The sequence below is a fragment of the Physeter macrocephalus genome, chromosome 4 (assembly GCF_002837175.3).
Source record: "Physeter macrocephalus isolate SW-GA chromosome 4, ASM283717v5, whole genome shotgun sequence".
In the NCBI taxonomy this organism is placed as follows: Eukaryota; Metazoa; Chordata; class Mammalia; order Artiodactyla; family Physeteridae; genus Physeter; species Physeter macrocephalus.
The window spans coordinates 73,063,522-73,078,922 of NC_041217.1; the positions used below are offsets into that span (position 1 = coordinate 73,063,522).

At 43.1% G+C, this 15,401-nt stretch overlaps 1 protein-coding gene across 5 annotated transcripts in view; it reads left to right on the forward strand.

Moving 5' to 3' along the window:
- TPM3 (tropomyosin 3) overlaps window positions 1–15,401 on the forward strand; it is a 29,026-nt gene that overhangs the window by 9,668 nt on the left and 3,957 nt on the right. Inside the window, exons 3-9 of one of the 5 annotated variants that reach the window (XM_007130288.3) lie at window positions 2,461–2,594; window positions 4,272–4,389; window positions 4,509–4,579; window positions 6,934–7,009; window positions 8,427–8,489; window positions 8,668–8,737; window positions 9,699–9,781. In XM_007130288.3, the coding sequence (XP_007130350.1) occupies window positions 2,461–2,594; window positions 4,272–4,389; window positions 4,509–4,579; window positions 6,934–7,009; window positions 8,427–8,489; window positions 8,668–8,737; window positions 9,699–9,781 (615 nt within the window). Of the gene's footprint in view, window positions 1–2,460; window positions 2,595–4,271; window positions 4,390–4,508; window positions 4,580–5,955; window positions 6,099–6,217; window positions 6,289–6,933; window positions 7,010–7,559; window positions 7,636–8,426; window positions 8,490–8,667; window positions 8,738–9,698; window positions 9,782–15,401 lie in introns of those variants that run through there. The other 4 variants (XM_055084307.1, XM_007130287.4, XM_007130289.4 and 1 more) reach the window with 4 other exon arrangements.

Consider the following 15,401-nt stretch of genomic DNA (forward strand, 5'->3'; position numbering starts at 1 on the left):
GAACCCGTGTCCCCTGCATCGGCAGGCGGACTCTCAACCACTGCGCCACCAGGGAAGCCCGAGCCATCTTCTGATGTGACTGAATCGCTGTTGTGTTCCCCTCTCTGGCCTTGGGATTTTTGCTTCTTGGGTAATGGAGAATCCTATTATTACCTGAAGGAAGGACCTCACAGTGTACCTCCAAGCTGGGCAGAGGTGGGCAGGCTGAAAGATCAAAACCACATCTAGGCATGCTAAACCTAGGATGACAGAAGAGCATATAAAGTTAATGTTTACCAGGGCCATGTTTCCCATTCTCATCTGCAGAAGTTAGTTCCACTCAATCTCTTGGTACCACTTGATTGACCTGAAAGGGATAGGCATTGTGCATAGGTTCTGGCTGGAAGGAAAAGTCAGGTAGGTGTCTTCCCTTGTTCCTGTAAACATTAAACAGATCTTGATTTTGCAAGCTTTTTCTTCATTGTAAAGAGAACTGATCCTCTGTGGGAGGAGAAAAAAGAGAACCGTGACTGCCCTCCTCCCTTCCCTCCCCACCAGGGTCTCCAAAGCTTTTGCTGGGACTCCCATCCTGGGTTCTGTTTTTGGTACAGGCTTGTTCAATGTGCGCATGCTCTAGTTAGGGCATCAAGATGTGTTTTCTCCTCCTCCCTTTTCAGCCTTGCTAAGAATTCTATTGTAAATGCTGATTTGTGGGAGAAACTGCCCGAGCCAGCTTGTTGTCATGGAAACTGTACACCCCCGCCGGCATATCCTGTTATCTTTACTTCGTTTGGGTAACTTCTGGTGAGCTGGGTGGGGACTTAGATTTCATGAGCTTCCTTCAAATCTGGGTTCCATGTTGTTTTTTTTTTTTTTTTTTCAGTTCTAGGCATCTGAAGGGAGTGGGGTGGGATAAATCATTGTACTGGCAGTGTTTCACAGTTCTTGGCTGATAGGCAGACTTGTTCTCATAATCTTGACCTGTCAGCCTTTTTGAGTTTGTGAGGCAAAATGTTTGTTGTCCTAGGGCGCATCTGGTTTCCTGAGACAGGACCAGAGAATACTTGTCTTTGTGATATTTTGAATAGAGACACAAATGGTTTCTTAATAATTTCAGCTTATATAGATGTCTTGATTTTCTTTTCCTGTAGGTCAGTGGTTATATAGCCCTAGCCCCTGCAGTGCCTTGAATCTCCCGTGTTTGTATTTGGAAATTTTTGTGCCAAATTACCTGATTCTTAACAGGAGTGTTTTGGGCTCTATCCCTTCCCATAGGGGCTGGTGGCCCAGATTATTTCTCTAGCTACCCCCACCCCTGACTGCCAGGAGGAAATCAGGGTAATAGAATTCAGGCACAATCTGGGCTGTAGAAGAGAGATCGTGTTTACCAAGCACTTGGATAAGCATCTGAACTGGGGAGCGTGCAGGGCAGATTAAATTCTTGTGCGGTTGTGGCGGTCAGTGTACTTGCCACCAGCAAAGGTGGGAGGGGAAAGGCAGTCAGAGGAGGGAGGATTTTCTACCAGTAGAATTCATGCACATGCAGCTGCCTTCTTCTTTCCTTGTTTCTTATTCCATTGCCAAGGAGGAGGCATGGGATTACTTGGACTCTAGCCTGTGCTTTATTGTGGGGTGGAGGGAGGCCAGGGAGAGGATTGTCGTATGCCGTACTGGAGGGTTAGGCTAAAGGGATGACTTGAGGAATAGAAAGGAGTCACAATTCAGAAATTTGGAGGGGTGGTGTTGGGCATGAAGGCAACATTCTCTTCTGCCCCCAGTTTTTTTGGTAATGCCATCAGAGCAGATAATTTTAGCCAGAAGAAGCTCCTTGTAGCCAACTTTTAAAAGGTGGGAGGAGGGGGCAAGTTGAAAGGGTGGGAGGTAGGTATCCCAATATTCCATTCTTTTGCTTTTTCTGTTCTGGAAGCTTCTTCTGGAAAACGTTATTCTTTTGGCTAATCATCCTCCTGGTGTTAGGGTAAGGTGATCAGAGGGTTAACAACTTGAGTTAAGCAACAAATTAATAGATAATCCAAGATTCCCTCTTTAAGAAACCTTTCTTATTTTTCCACTTTATGTGACACTTAGGAGAAAGCTGCTGCAGAGTGAGATACACCTTTAAGCCAGAGCTTAGGCAGAAGGACCCCTTTACTGGCTACCTTTTCTGACACTAGCGTGTTCAGGAATTTGAATTGGTACTGACTGACACTGGGCTGGGCAAGGAGCTGAATTTTAAAAACACTTATCCTGTGGAACAAATGGGAATTCATTGATGGGAAAGGGAGGAAAATACATGTAATATTATAGAATATAAAATCATGTCTGCTAGGTCCTACGTGCATCTGAGTTAAGACACGTTCTACCCTGCAAGGCTCTGGCTTCCTCATGGTGGTAGTCAACCCCAATCTTAGTGTCATAATTAGTTCAGTTTCTTTTCACCATGCCTCTGCTTCCTTTTCCCATTCTTTCATTTAAACACAGGCTGAGGCTGAGGTGGCCTCCTTGAACCGTAGGATCCAGCTGGTTGAAGAGGAGCTGGACCGTGCTCAAGAGCGCCTGGCCACTGCCCTGCAAAAGCTGGAGGAAGCTGAGAAAGCTGCTGATGAGAGTGAGAGGTGTGTAGAGGGCCTGATGAAGTGTGGATTTCAAAAGAAGTTCATAATGGCTCTGATCAAACAGGTTTCTTAGAAACCTGTTCTTTAAAACCGTAACCTATCTTTATAGGATCTTCTTTCCTTCTGCATATTCTCTCCATATGAAGACCGACAGAGTAGGGGTTACCTGGACCTGTGACCCTTTTATAATTGGTGTTTCTTTATAAATTGACCTAATAATCCTTAAATGGGGTCACCAGGATGGCCTCCACTTAGACAGCACCTACCCATAGCAGTTCTCAAAGTGAGGTTCCAGACCAGCAGCACCTGGGAACTTGGTAGAAACTCAAATCCTCAGCAGCCCCTACCCCTCATCTACGAATAAGACTCTTGAGGTGGAGCCCAGCAATCAGTGTTTTAATAAGCTCTCAACCCTGGCTGCACTGTTAGAATCATGGGAGTGTGTGGTGGGGATCTTTGGGGAGTTTAAAAAATATATCAGGGACTTGCCTGGTGGCGCAGTGGTTAAGAATCCGCCTGCCAATGCAAGGCACACGGGTTTGAGCCCTGGTCCGGGAAGATCCCACATGCCGTGGAGCAACTAAGCCTGTGCACCACAACTATTGAGCCTGCGCTCTAGAGGCCGCGAGCCACAACTGCTGAGCCCACGTGCCACAACTACTGAAGTCCGTGTGCCTAGAGCCTGTGCTCTGCAACAAGAGAAGCCACTGCCATGAGAAGCCCGCGCACCACAACTAGAGAAAGCTCTTGTGCAGCAACGAAGACCCAACGCAGCCATAAATAAATAAATTTACTATATATATATATAAAATCAGAATGCCTGGGTCCCATCCCAGATCAGTTAGAATCCATTGCAAAAGAGATCTGGGCATTGATGTTTTTAAAGCTCCTCCAATAATTTTTTTTTTTTTGGGCCGCGCTGAGAGGCTTGCGGGATCTCAGTTCCCCAACCGGGAATTGAACCTGGGCCCCGACAGTGAAAACCTGGAATTCTAATCACTAGGCCACCAGGGAACTCCCTCCTCCAATAATTTTAATATGTGCCCAGGGTTGAGAACCACAGTCCTTGAACCAACTCATTTTTGTCGAAAATAGCCAATTGGCTCCTTGTCACTTGTGAGTTAAACGAGAACAAAGGTGTGTGATGACTTGGATGGGATCAAACTAAGACTTTCAGAATTAAAAATACCCTGTTGGGAGTACATTAACACAGTGCAGCTGTGAAAATAAATAAGACAGCTATGTGTGTACCATTACAGAGTAATGTCCAAATTATAGAAAGTGAGGAAAACCAGTTGCAGAGCGGTGTAGTATGATTCCTTTGGGGTGTGGAGAAATGGAGATGAGATTTTTGGCATATAAAACATTTCTGGAAGGATTATGAATTAAGAGATTACTTCTGATGAGCAGGACTAGAATTAGGGAGGCTTACTTTTTGCTTTATGCTTTTAGACTATACACTTAAATATTTAGTTTTTTAATAAGTGTATTATTTTTATAAGAAAGTTTTAAACAAAATAATTAAACTAAGGTGGGAGGGTGCTATGGAAATTCTTTTTGCGTGGCAAGCAGAGAGGAATGGGCTTTAAAAGGTGCAATTCTGGGTCCCTTGGAGTTGAGTTGATGACAGGCTCCCCAGGCTGTCAGTGCCACATTTGTCCATATTGTTTCTGGCAGAGGTATGAAGGTTATTGAAAACCGAGCCTTAAAAGATGAAGAAAAAATGGAACTCCAGGAAATCCAACTCAAAGAAGCTAAGCACATTGCAGAAGAGGCAGATAGGAAGTATGAAGAGGTAAGATGCTTTTAGCTTGTCCCTCTCTCTTCAGCGATATTGGGCTTCTGAAAAGAATCATGAGAGGGAAATGGCTCCTTCTTTGCTTCACTGAGCTGTACCTGCGTCTTGTCCCGTAGGTGGCTCGTAAGTTGGTGATTATTGAGGGAGACTTGGAACGCACAGAGGAGCGAGCTGAGCTGGCAGAGTCGTGAGTATCTTGCTCCCCAAATCTTGCCATATCATTCTGTTCCTTCCCCTTTGGCTTGGGCACTAATGTGAATAAACTAGCATTCCTTCAACCTTGTTAAACAGGACCTAGAGAGTGGGAGTCATCTAGAATGCTTTTTTTTTTTTTTTAGCCCTAAGAATGGCTTTGGGCTTTCTTACTCTGTTAACTAGTGACAAGTGACAAATGAGCCTTCTTCATTGAGAGGAAAATGAAACCTAAAAAAATGGTGAACTGTTAACCGGCAGGCCCTACTGGGTCCTTCCATCTGGGTTCTGCTTCTCCTTGAGGCATTGAAGTGGCTGTGCCGACTTCTGCGCTCTAGAGGCCGCGAGCCACAACTGCTGAGCCCACGTGCCACAACTACTGAAGTCCGTGTGCCTAGAGCCTGTGCTCTGCAACAAGAGAAGCCACTGCCATGAGAAGCCCGCGCACCACAACTAGAGAAAGCTCTTGTGCAGCAACGAAGACCCAACGCAGCCATAAATAAATAAATTTACTATATATATATATAAAATCAGAATGCCTGGGTCCCATCCCAGATCAGTTAGAATCCATTGCAAAAGAGATCTGGGCATTGATGTTTTTAAAGCTCCTCCAATAATTTTTTTTTTTTTGGGCCGCGCTGAGAGGCTTGCGGGATCTCAGTTCCCCAACCGGGAATTGAACCTGGGCCCCGACAGTGAAAACCTGGAATTCTAATCACTAGGCCACCAGGGAACTCCCTCCTCCAATAATTTTAATATGTGCCCAGGGTTGAGAACCACAGTCCTTGAACCAACTCATTTTTGTCGAAAATAGCCAATTGGCTCCTTGTCACTTGTGAGTTAAACGAGAACAAAGGTGTGTGATGACTTGGATGGGATCAAACTAAGACTTTCAGAATTAAAAATACCCTGTTGGGAGTACATTAACACAGTGCAGCTGTGAAAATAAATAAGACAGCTATGTGTGTACCATTACAGAGTAATGTCCAAATTATAGAAAGTGAGGAAAACCAGTTGCAGAGCGGTGTAGTATGATTCCTTTGGGGTGTGGAGAAATGGAGATGAGATTTTTGGCATATAAAACATTTCTGGAAGGATTATGAATTAAGAGATTACTTCTGATGAGCAGGACTAGAATTAGGGAGGCTTACTTTTTGCTTTATGCTTTTAGACTATACACTTAAATATTTAGTTTTTTAATAAGTGTATTATTTTTATAAGAAAGTTTTAAACAAAATAATTAAACTAAGGTGGGAGGGTGCTATGGAAATTCTTTTTGCGTGGCAAGCAGAGAGGAATGGGCTTTAAAAGGTGCAATTCTGGGTCCCTTGGAGTTGAGTTGATGACAGGCTCCCCAGGCTGTCAGTGCCACATTTGTCCATATTGTTTCTGGCAGAGGTATGAAGGTTATTGAAAACCGAGCCTTAAAAGATGAAGAAAAAATGGAACTCCAGGAAATCCAACTCAAAGAAGCTAAGCACATTGCAGAAGAGGCAGATAGGAAGTATGAAGAGGTAAGATGCTTTTAGCTTGTCCCTCTCTCTTCAGCGATATTGGGCTTCTGAAAAGAATCATGAGAGGGAAATGGCTCCTTCTTTGCTTCACTGAGCTGTACCTGCGTCTTGTCCCGTAGGTGGCTCGTAAGTTGGTGATTATTGAGGGAGACTTGGAACGCACAGAGGAGCGAGCTGAGCTGGCAGAGTCGTGAGTATCTTGCTCCCCAAATCTTGCCATATCATTCTGTTCCTTCCCCTTTGGCTTGGGCACTAATGTGAATAAACTAGCATTCCTTCAACCTTGTTAAACAGGACCTAGAGAGTGGGAGTCATCTAGAATGCTTTTTTTTTTTTTTTAGCCCTAAGAATGGCTTTGGGCTTTCTTACTCTGTTAACTAGTGACAAGTGACAAATGAGCCTTCTTCATTGAGAGGAAAATGAAACCTAAAAAAATGGTGAACTGTTAACCGGCAGGCCCTACTGGGTCCTTCCATCTGGGTTCTGCTTCTCCTTGAGGCATTGAAGTGGCTGTGCCGACTTAAGATCTGTCTCTGTTTTTACCACTTTGCCAAGCTGCTGGGGAACTTTAGGGCAAAGGCAGGCATGACCTGCTCCCCTGTTGGCACCTTCTGGGCCTTGTTTAACAAAGTCCGTGCTGATGCATATTTATTTGTGCTTCCCTTTCCCCTCTCCTAGACGTGACATATCATGACCATGGTGATGTTTTCTTCTCATTTTATTATTTTTTATTTTTATTTTCCATTTTGCTGCTTGTTTCCTTGCTGTGTTCCTTTTTGACCTTTCTCCCTCCCCACAACCTGGCTTGTGCAATCCCTGTGACTATCACTAACAGCCGTTGCCGAGAGATGGATGAGCAGATCAGACTGATGGACCAGAACCTGAAGTGTCTGAGTGCTGCTGAAGAAAAGGTACTAACCATTGAACCCACAGAGAGGTTATACATATGGTGTGGTTTTGTTTGGTTTTGTTTTGTTTTGCAGCTGCCTCCCCTCCACTGGTTGATTTGTTGAGTGCTTTTTCATCTCTTCATGGAATGCTCCATTCCTCTCCACTTACTTGGCATCTGTCATCTCTTCTTTCCTAATTGCTTCACTGCCTCTCCACAGGGTCTCACCTTCCCTTGGGTGATTTGGGGGACTATTTGGGTTGGGCATCCGTTCCCACCTCCACCCCAGGTAGCAGTTATGATTTGTTTCTGGTAGTGATTTCTGTCAAGTGTTTTCTTTATTAGTATACAAACATTCTGAGTCCCAGCCCAGGAGGGTCCAGCTCCTGACATGTTCTATGGTAGAGGGAGGAGGGTTGATACTTGCTCAGATTACCTGGGAACTTCTCTTTTCCCCAGTGTGCCTTCCAACTCTCTCTACATATAGGTACAATTCATGTCTGTGTGTCTCTCTCCTTTTTTTTATTCTCTTCTTCCCCTTTCCTCTCCTGCGGTATTTAAAATATTCACAGTAAGTGTTCTGAGCTGGAGGAGGAGCTGAAGAATGTCACCAACAACCTCAAGTCTCTTGAGGCTCAGGCGGAGAAGGTAGGGGCTGGTTTGTAAAAGTGACAGGCTTTGGGGCCTGGGCCCAGCCCTGCCCTTGATGAAAGACTGGAGAAACCCATTCCTTATATAATCCAGTGAGAAGTATCCACCTACTCTATCTCCAGATTCTGGGTTTAATGCTAATTCCTGTGTGCTTTGATTGCTGTAGTTAAAATAACTTCTTGGTCTCAGGTGACTGGGGTCATGTTCTCCTCTGGCTGATACTGCTATGCTGACAGAAGGGGGCAACAAATAGTATCAGATCTGAGACCTAATGAGCAATCAAGACAGATGACTTGTCTTTATCTTCTTGTGGGACTCTTTCAGCCATGTGGCCTCAAGGTGTCACCACACCTACTCATTAACCTGGAGGCAGGAAGAATACCTTCCTGGGTTGATCTGAATAAGATCAAAGCTTAGGTCCATTTTAAAAATAAAGGTCCTGGGGACTTCCATGGTGGCCTAGTGGTTAAGACTCCATGCTCCCAATTCCAGGGGCACAGGTTCGATCCCTGGTCGGGGAGCTAAGATCCTGCATGCCACTCAGCCAAAAATAAAAAAAATTTAAAAATAAGTAAAGGTCCTAGAGGATTCTGAGGGTATCATGGCTCTAAGGACATTGATTTATGGATTTTAAGGACTGTTGTACCAAAGCGGCCTTGCTCTTTCTCATGGATCATTCAGCACATTAAATCCAAGAGGATGTTTAGTGTAAAAGTAAATGTCAGGAGGGGGGTATTGTCTGTGTGAGTAATTTCTATTCTGAAATGTTTATTCTACTTCTCTTACAGTACTCTCAAAAAGAAGACAAATATGAGGAAGAGATAAAGATTCTTACTGATAAACTCAAGGAGGTGAGCTGAGGGGATTATAAGGAAGGACCCAAAACATTTAGAGGCATGTAAGGCATTAATGTAGACTTAGACTAGCTGGCTTTGGTTCTGAAAGGTATAGAAGTAGAAGGTGGAAGAAGTAGAGATCCTTCTCTGTCTTACTCATCTCTGATTCTGACTGATTTCATGTTTCCCCCAGGCAGAGACCCGTGCTGAGTTTGCTGAGAGATCGGTAGCCAAGCTGGAAAAGACAATTGATGACTTGGAAGGTATGGAGCCTGGGTGAGGGATTAAAATAAAGAAATCTAGAGGATGACCTTGCCCTTTGACCATTAGCCTCTTCCCCTGTACACCAAAGGGAGTTGGTAATGACTTGGCATGCATCCTACTCCCTGCCCTGTGCCACAGCTAGGTGAAGTGGGTCAAATCCTGGAAGTGGATTTTTACACTTACTCTTCCTGTAATAAGACTTTACCTAATATTCTAGAATTTGCATCCTTCCCTTGGAGGAGACTGGTAATAGCATGTACCTCTGTGTCACCCCATGGCTACTTCTGGCAATCTTGTTCACCACTCAAGTTGTGGGGGACCTCACCAAGAGATGCAGCAGTGGAATGACCACTTCTCAGAGCTGACCGATGCCAGGGGCTTTCTAAATACTTCCTGCCCCCATAATTTGGCAACTGCATCTACCCTAACAAGGGAAAGTTTGTACTTTGCTCTGAGAACTCTGAGATATGCTCCTTTGGTACACTCTGGGTAGCAGGATATTCTTTGGGAGAGTTTTGCGGAGGCAACCTGTAGAGCAAAGGGGCCAACAGTATTGGTCACGATGGGTAGGTAAAGAAGAAGTGTCTGAATATTAATGTGTATTTTCTCCTTTTTCTATGTTTGTTAAATTCAGCATTATCACTGCTAAGAATTGGGTTAACTGGGTGGGAGTGGTATCCTCTTGAGTGCCTTTGGTGATTGGAATTTCTAGTCATGACTATGCCCAGGTTCTTAACCTTTACTGCAGTTGATTAGAGGCGTCAAGAAGTCCCGTTGGTCCTGGGGACAGTGGATCTGAAAATGGCCAGTCATGGCAACCAGGATAGATGTTCTCCTAACTGTGGGATTAGACCCATGGTCACACTTTCCCTAATTTCTAATGATTCCCTCTCTTCATCTGCTTCTGATACCTTTTACTCTGTCCCCTCATTCCTCCCTGTGGTTCCTGTGCCTGTCCAGATGAGCTCTATTCCCAGAAACTGAAGTACAAGGCCATTAGCGAGGAGCTGGACCACGCCCTCAATGACATGACCTCTATGTAACTATCTGACAGCAGAGTGGGGCTGGGACCTTGGCTTGTGGGTGGGTGGGGGTGTAGGCTGTGCATAGTGTGCTCTGGTTTTGTCTTCTGAAAACTAGAATCTCCACTCTTATCTTTAAAACACTGGTGCTGGTTACTTGTTGGCAAAAGCTGGGGAGGCATTTAATCCTGGATCGGTGGTAGCACCCTGATCTACATATAATTTTTGTATTTTTTATTCATAGTCCCTTCATTATGACACCAGGATTTTTCTATCTGTTTCTCAAATTTAGTCTCAGAAGGGCTACTGATGAAGATAGAATCATGTCATCATATAATTTAAGGAACTAGGGCCCAGAGAGCCAGTGACTTGGGCCCTAGCATCTTACAACAAAATTCAGACTTCATGGGTGGTGTATATGATGCCCTGGTATTAAGGTTTAGGGGAAACACCCATGATTGGAAATACCAAATTCACCTAAAAATCGAGCTGAGTCCCAGAGCAAGCCAGGTAGTAAAAAGCACCAAAAAGAGTTGTTGGGGACTTCATCTGTTTGCTGTGGATCCCTGATCCTTGATGCTAATCTGCCTTTTTCCCACTAACCCTGAAAAGAAGCCAAATAACTCACGTTGTAGTGTCTGGCTCTCTTTTATCATTCCTACTGCCACCTCTTCCTTTTTGTCCTCTTCCTTTCTCCCAGATTGCTGTCTAGATTGATGCTAGTCCTTCTCACCTAGAGTCTCCTTACTTTTTCACACAGATAATTATCACCGTTTCTGCTCTGTTCTGGATCTGCCCCCTTTCTTCGGGGAACCCAACGCCCCACTCTCACTCTGGATTCCATTTGGGTCAGCCTGGCTGACCCCCAAGGCATTAGGATGGGCGGGGGTACCACAAAGCAACTTATGTATTCTCTTCCACCCCTCACCCCAAATTAAAATGTTAAGCTGCCGGAAGCCTCATGCCACCCTGCATTTGTGTCATTGACAAAGCTGCTGCTGTCCCTAAAAAGGAGCCTTGGGGGTGTGATGTGGGGAGCAGCTATTGTAGGCTCTCCCTCCTCTGACTTATATAATCAAAGCCACTTTTGTGTGTGTCTATTTTTTCTTGACATTTAAATTCAACTGATCTGAATCTATCAGAGTGGTGGACTAGGAGACGTTCCTTAGAATAGGAGCTCTAGTCTTACACTCAAGCTGAATAAGATCATCTAAGTTCTTTACTTCCAGGTTCTTAAATCATCCCATCTGGAATGTTTGTCTTCTCTTTAGGTTCTCCTCCTTTGAGAGACCACAGAAGTACTCCCAATATATATTCTCTACTGTTTTACCAGTGGTTCAACTGGTGCATCCTCGGAATACCCGATGAACCCAAATATGTTACCACTAAAATTGACTAATTATATTATCCCAAGTTACAGAAAACACGTAATAGGTAGAATTCCCAGCAGTTTTATGTTTTCTTTAAACCTTTCTTACATACTTGAGGCTTACTACCATTTGCCTGCTAGTATGTGCTACCGGGATATACAACAAGTGATAAATGATTGTTACTGGAAAAATAAAAACAATCATACATATTTCAAATATTATACACAAGGTAGTAATTTATTACATGCATAAATATGGTTAATTGCTTCTAGTAAGTTGTTCCTAGTTTATGTTGTGGAATTAAATATCAACCTTTCGGAAATTCCTATGCTAATTTACATAGCAGAGATGGTTTAATCTGGGTAGTGTAGTCATCAGTTGTACTTATCTAAGCACCTAAGTATTGTTCACTTAGTATTTCAGTTTCTCAGTGGAGTATATATTTAAAACTTGCCTTTCTTTTAAACAGATACAGCCAGATAGAGAGGTTTTCCCTACTGTAAAACTTTAGGTCTCATCAAATTCAGTTTTCTTTCTGTCTATACCATTTCTTTTTGCCACACAGCCTTTGTGATTAAGGTACAGGTTAAGTTATTATTAATTTAGGCACAGGGTATTAAGGTGGGGACAGAAATAACCAAAGATGGAGGCATCATCCCTACTCTCAGGTTGCTCAGAATCCAGTAGGAAAGAGAATATATATATAAAACTAAAGATGGGGCTTCCCTGGTGGAGCAGTGGTTGAGAGTCCACCTGCCGGTGCAGGGGACGCGGATTCGTGCCCTGGTCTGGGAGGATCCCACGTGCTGCGGAGCGGCTGGCCCCGTGAGCCACGGCCGCTGGGCCTGCGCGTCCGGAGCCTGTGCTCCGCGGCGGGAGAGGCCACAGCAGTGAGAGGCCCGCGTACCGCAAAAAAAAACAAAAAACTAAAGATGATGTGTGATATGTGCCCCAAATAATGAAGTTCTGTGGGAGTTCAGAGACAGGGAAGAGGTTGATTGCAGTGGAGATGATTAGGAAAGTTTTATGGTAGGAGGCACGTAAAAGGTACTTAATAAACATGTTAAAATTTTCCTCTTCATTTTTATTGGATTCCAAAAGATTGCATTTTTGACAACCAGAATCTGGTTGAAGGAAAGTGGATATTGACTATCTTCATTAAAGAGAAGCAAAAGAATAAAGGCATAGAGTTGGGAAGGACACCAGAGCTATAACCATTTAGTTAGAGTAGGGAACAGGTATGTGCTGTATCAGGCTGGGGAGTTTTAATTTTATTTTGTAGGTAATGGGGTGCCACTGGAGATTTTGAACAAGGATATGTTCTGAGTAGCATATAAGAAGAGTTAATTTGGCAGCTACAAATATGTTAGAAGAGTAGATTATCAAAGTGATCCATTAAGACAATGATTCCCAAATTTCATTCATTTGCATACCACTTTTGATGGCTTTTGCCATATTCACATGCAACCTACATTATTTTTTTAATTTACTTCTTTTCAGTTTGTTCTTACGCTACAAAATTCTAATTTGAAATCAAAAGTTTTGATGTGTGCTAGTGTTTTTTTCTAATGCACATTAAAATAATACAGCTAATAAATTTTTTTTAAGTTCACAAACGTATACTGTCTGCAGTCTTCTCACATATCACTAGCAGTAACTGTAGCACACTTTAGGAAATACTGGGTTAGGTTATTGCAGTTTCCCAGAGATAATAATCTGAACTAGAGTAGTGGTAGTAGGGGATGGTGCTGAACCTGGGCATTGTGAAGGGCCTGGTCACTAAATGCAAGAAGGAAGTGTCAAGGATGACTGGCTTGGAGCCTAGGAAAATGGTAGTATTAAAGGTGTAGAGAGGTCACGTGGTCTTGGTTTGGGGAGGCACAGGAAAGTAGAGGAGGATATAAGTCTGAAAAACTGGCAGGTATCCAAGATGAACAAAATCCTAAGACTTGAGGGGGAGAAATTGATATGAGAGATTTGGGAATCCATGAGGTTGGCAGGCAGTTTAGGCCATGGAAGTAAATTTGAACCCTAAAAGACAATTGCAAATGTAAAAAGAAAAAAATAGAGGAAAATCTGTGTAGAGGACGAAGCCAAGTGGAATTGGTTGGAGGGATAGAAGGAGAACGAGTAACTTTGATACTTTAAAAACTTCAAGGCTGGGTGATTTCCAGTGATTCTCAACTTCAGGTAGAGAAGGAAGATAACTGAAAATAGGCCTTGTCACTGATGTTTTATTAATCTGAGGGTGTATACTGGACATTAAGGACAAGGAGAGGAGCCATATTTCAAGGGACAGAAGAGTGAATTGGTGGAAAGAAAATAAAGGCATGAAGTATAGTCTATAGTCTATACAAAGTCCAATAGAACTTTTGGCAGTGATTTCCAGTATAGTAGCCACTAGCCACATGTGGCTGTTGAACACTCAGTGTGGCTAGTGTGACCTAGAAGCTAAATTCTCATTTTATTTACTCTTAGTTCATCTAAATTTAATTAGCCACATGTGGCTAGTGGCTGCTGCATTCATTGAATAGTACAATTCTAGATGTTTTAGTACGTAGGCAGAAGGAGTTAGTTGACTTTGGTACAGAGAAAGGCTTCTTACAAAGGAAAGAGAGAGTAGAGAGAGATTAGAAGAAAAATAAGGTGTTATACTTTGGTAGCTCCTGTCTTTCCCCGTGGCATGACTCGTGTGAGCAAGGATAGAGACCAAGAAGCCAGGGTAGCAGAGTGAAATTTGAAATACTGTACCATGATAAATTCACTCTTTTGTTTAATGCTTTGTATCCTTATAGAAACCATCCTATGTTACTTGAGCCAGGACTAGCTATGGGAATGGGGTGAAGCATCATTGATAATCTCAGAGCAAAGTGCTTCATCTCTTAACTTCTCTCCTCATCTTAATTTCTAAGAAAGAACCACAGGCTGTTGTGTTGGAGTCCATTCTTCCCTTCCTCATTACCGTTGTTGGGATGAGGAATAAAACAAAATGTGACTGGACCCCAAGTTACCTGATGGGTGGAACTGACCTGTTTGTTATGTTAGGCAACCTTGTCTTAGTCACACCCAGTTTCTTCCATTCACATATTGAATACTCCTTAGCCTTAACATGCGGGGGTAGTTTAAAAAAAACAAAAAGGAGCAAAATCTGTTTTTTCTACCTCATTCCTTGAACTTTGAGGCTTTAAAACTGATAGAGTTCCCTTTACTCCAAGCACCGCCATCCCTTTTCCTTTTCCTGTTACAGAATGAAATTGACCTGATTCAGACCAGTGAAGGATGTGTAGCATCCATGGGATTATTCCCTGAAAGGAAAATCAGACCAAATGGGGAATCTCTGGCTTTTTTTGTTGTTTGTTTGTTTCATTTGCTCTTATCAGGGAACCAAGAACTTTAATGAACTAGTGTCTGCTCCTGAATTTTTAGTTACTAGAAATAACAGAGTTAGAAACCTTACTTATTACTAAGTTCAAGGTGAGAGAACAACACATTTATCTTTCTGACCTTCTGCAATTCTTAAGGAACTATAAGTTCTGGGATTTAATTAGGCAATAAAATGCTCCCACTTCTTCTCTGTCTCTTTATTTCTTCCCTAATGGAACAAAACCCTCATTGAACCAGCTGTTTTTAGGGATATGATCCTAATAACACCCTTCTTTCCCAAGAAGGATGTGGGAGTCACACTGACTAACTTGGATATAGATGCTATGGATCAGTCAGGTTGCATATGGTCTTTATATGTAATATAACACCAGAAAGTTCAAGAAATGAGAGTTCAACATAATTTGAACCCCTACTATTTGTCAGAGTTGCCCCAGTGAATAAGACAGGTTGAATCCCAGGCCTCATGGACTAGTATAGACTAGTACAGTGTTTCTCAATGATGAGCTTTAGTCCTTTAAGCCAGGATAATTCTGGGATATACAGAACAATCCTATTTATTGCTGTACCCTGCCCAATAAATATCTGTAGGGCCCTCCAGATATTGTGACAATTATTCATTTCTAAATTCCCCTCTAGTGGAGGGGAGGGGCAGTATTCCTCCTATTGAGATACTGGTTTAGTGGGAAGTGCAATTTAAAAAATTCCCTCCAATTCTGCCCCTTAATACGACACTTGTTTTTTGGTTATTCCGCCCAGGATCTTTTTGTACATATATGCTTTCTGTCTTTTTTTTTTTTTTTGCGGTACGCGGGCCTCCCTCTGTTGTGGCCTCTCCCGTTGCGGAGCACAGGCTCCGGACGCGCAGGCTCAGCGGCCATGGCTCACGG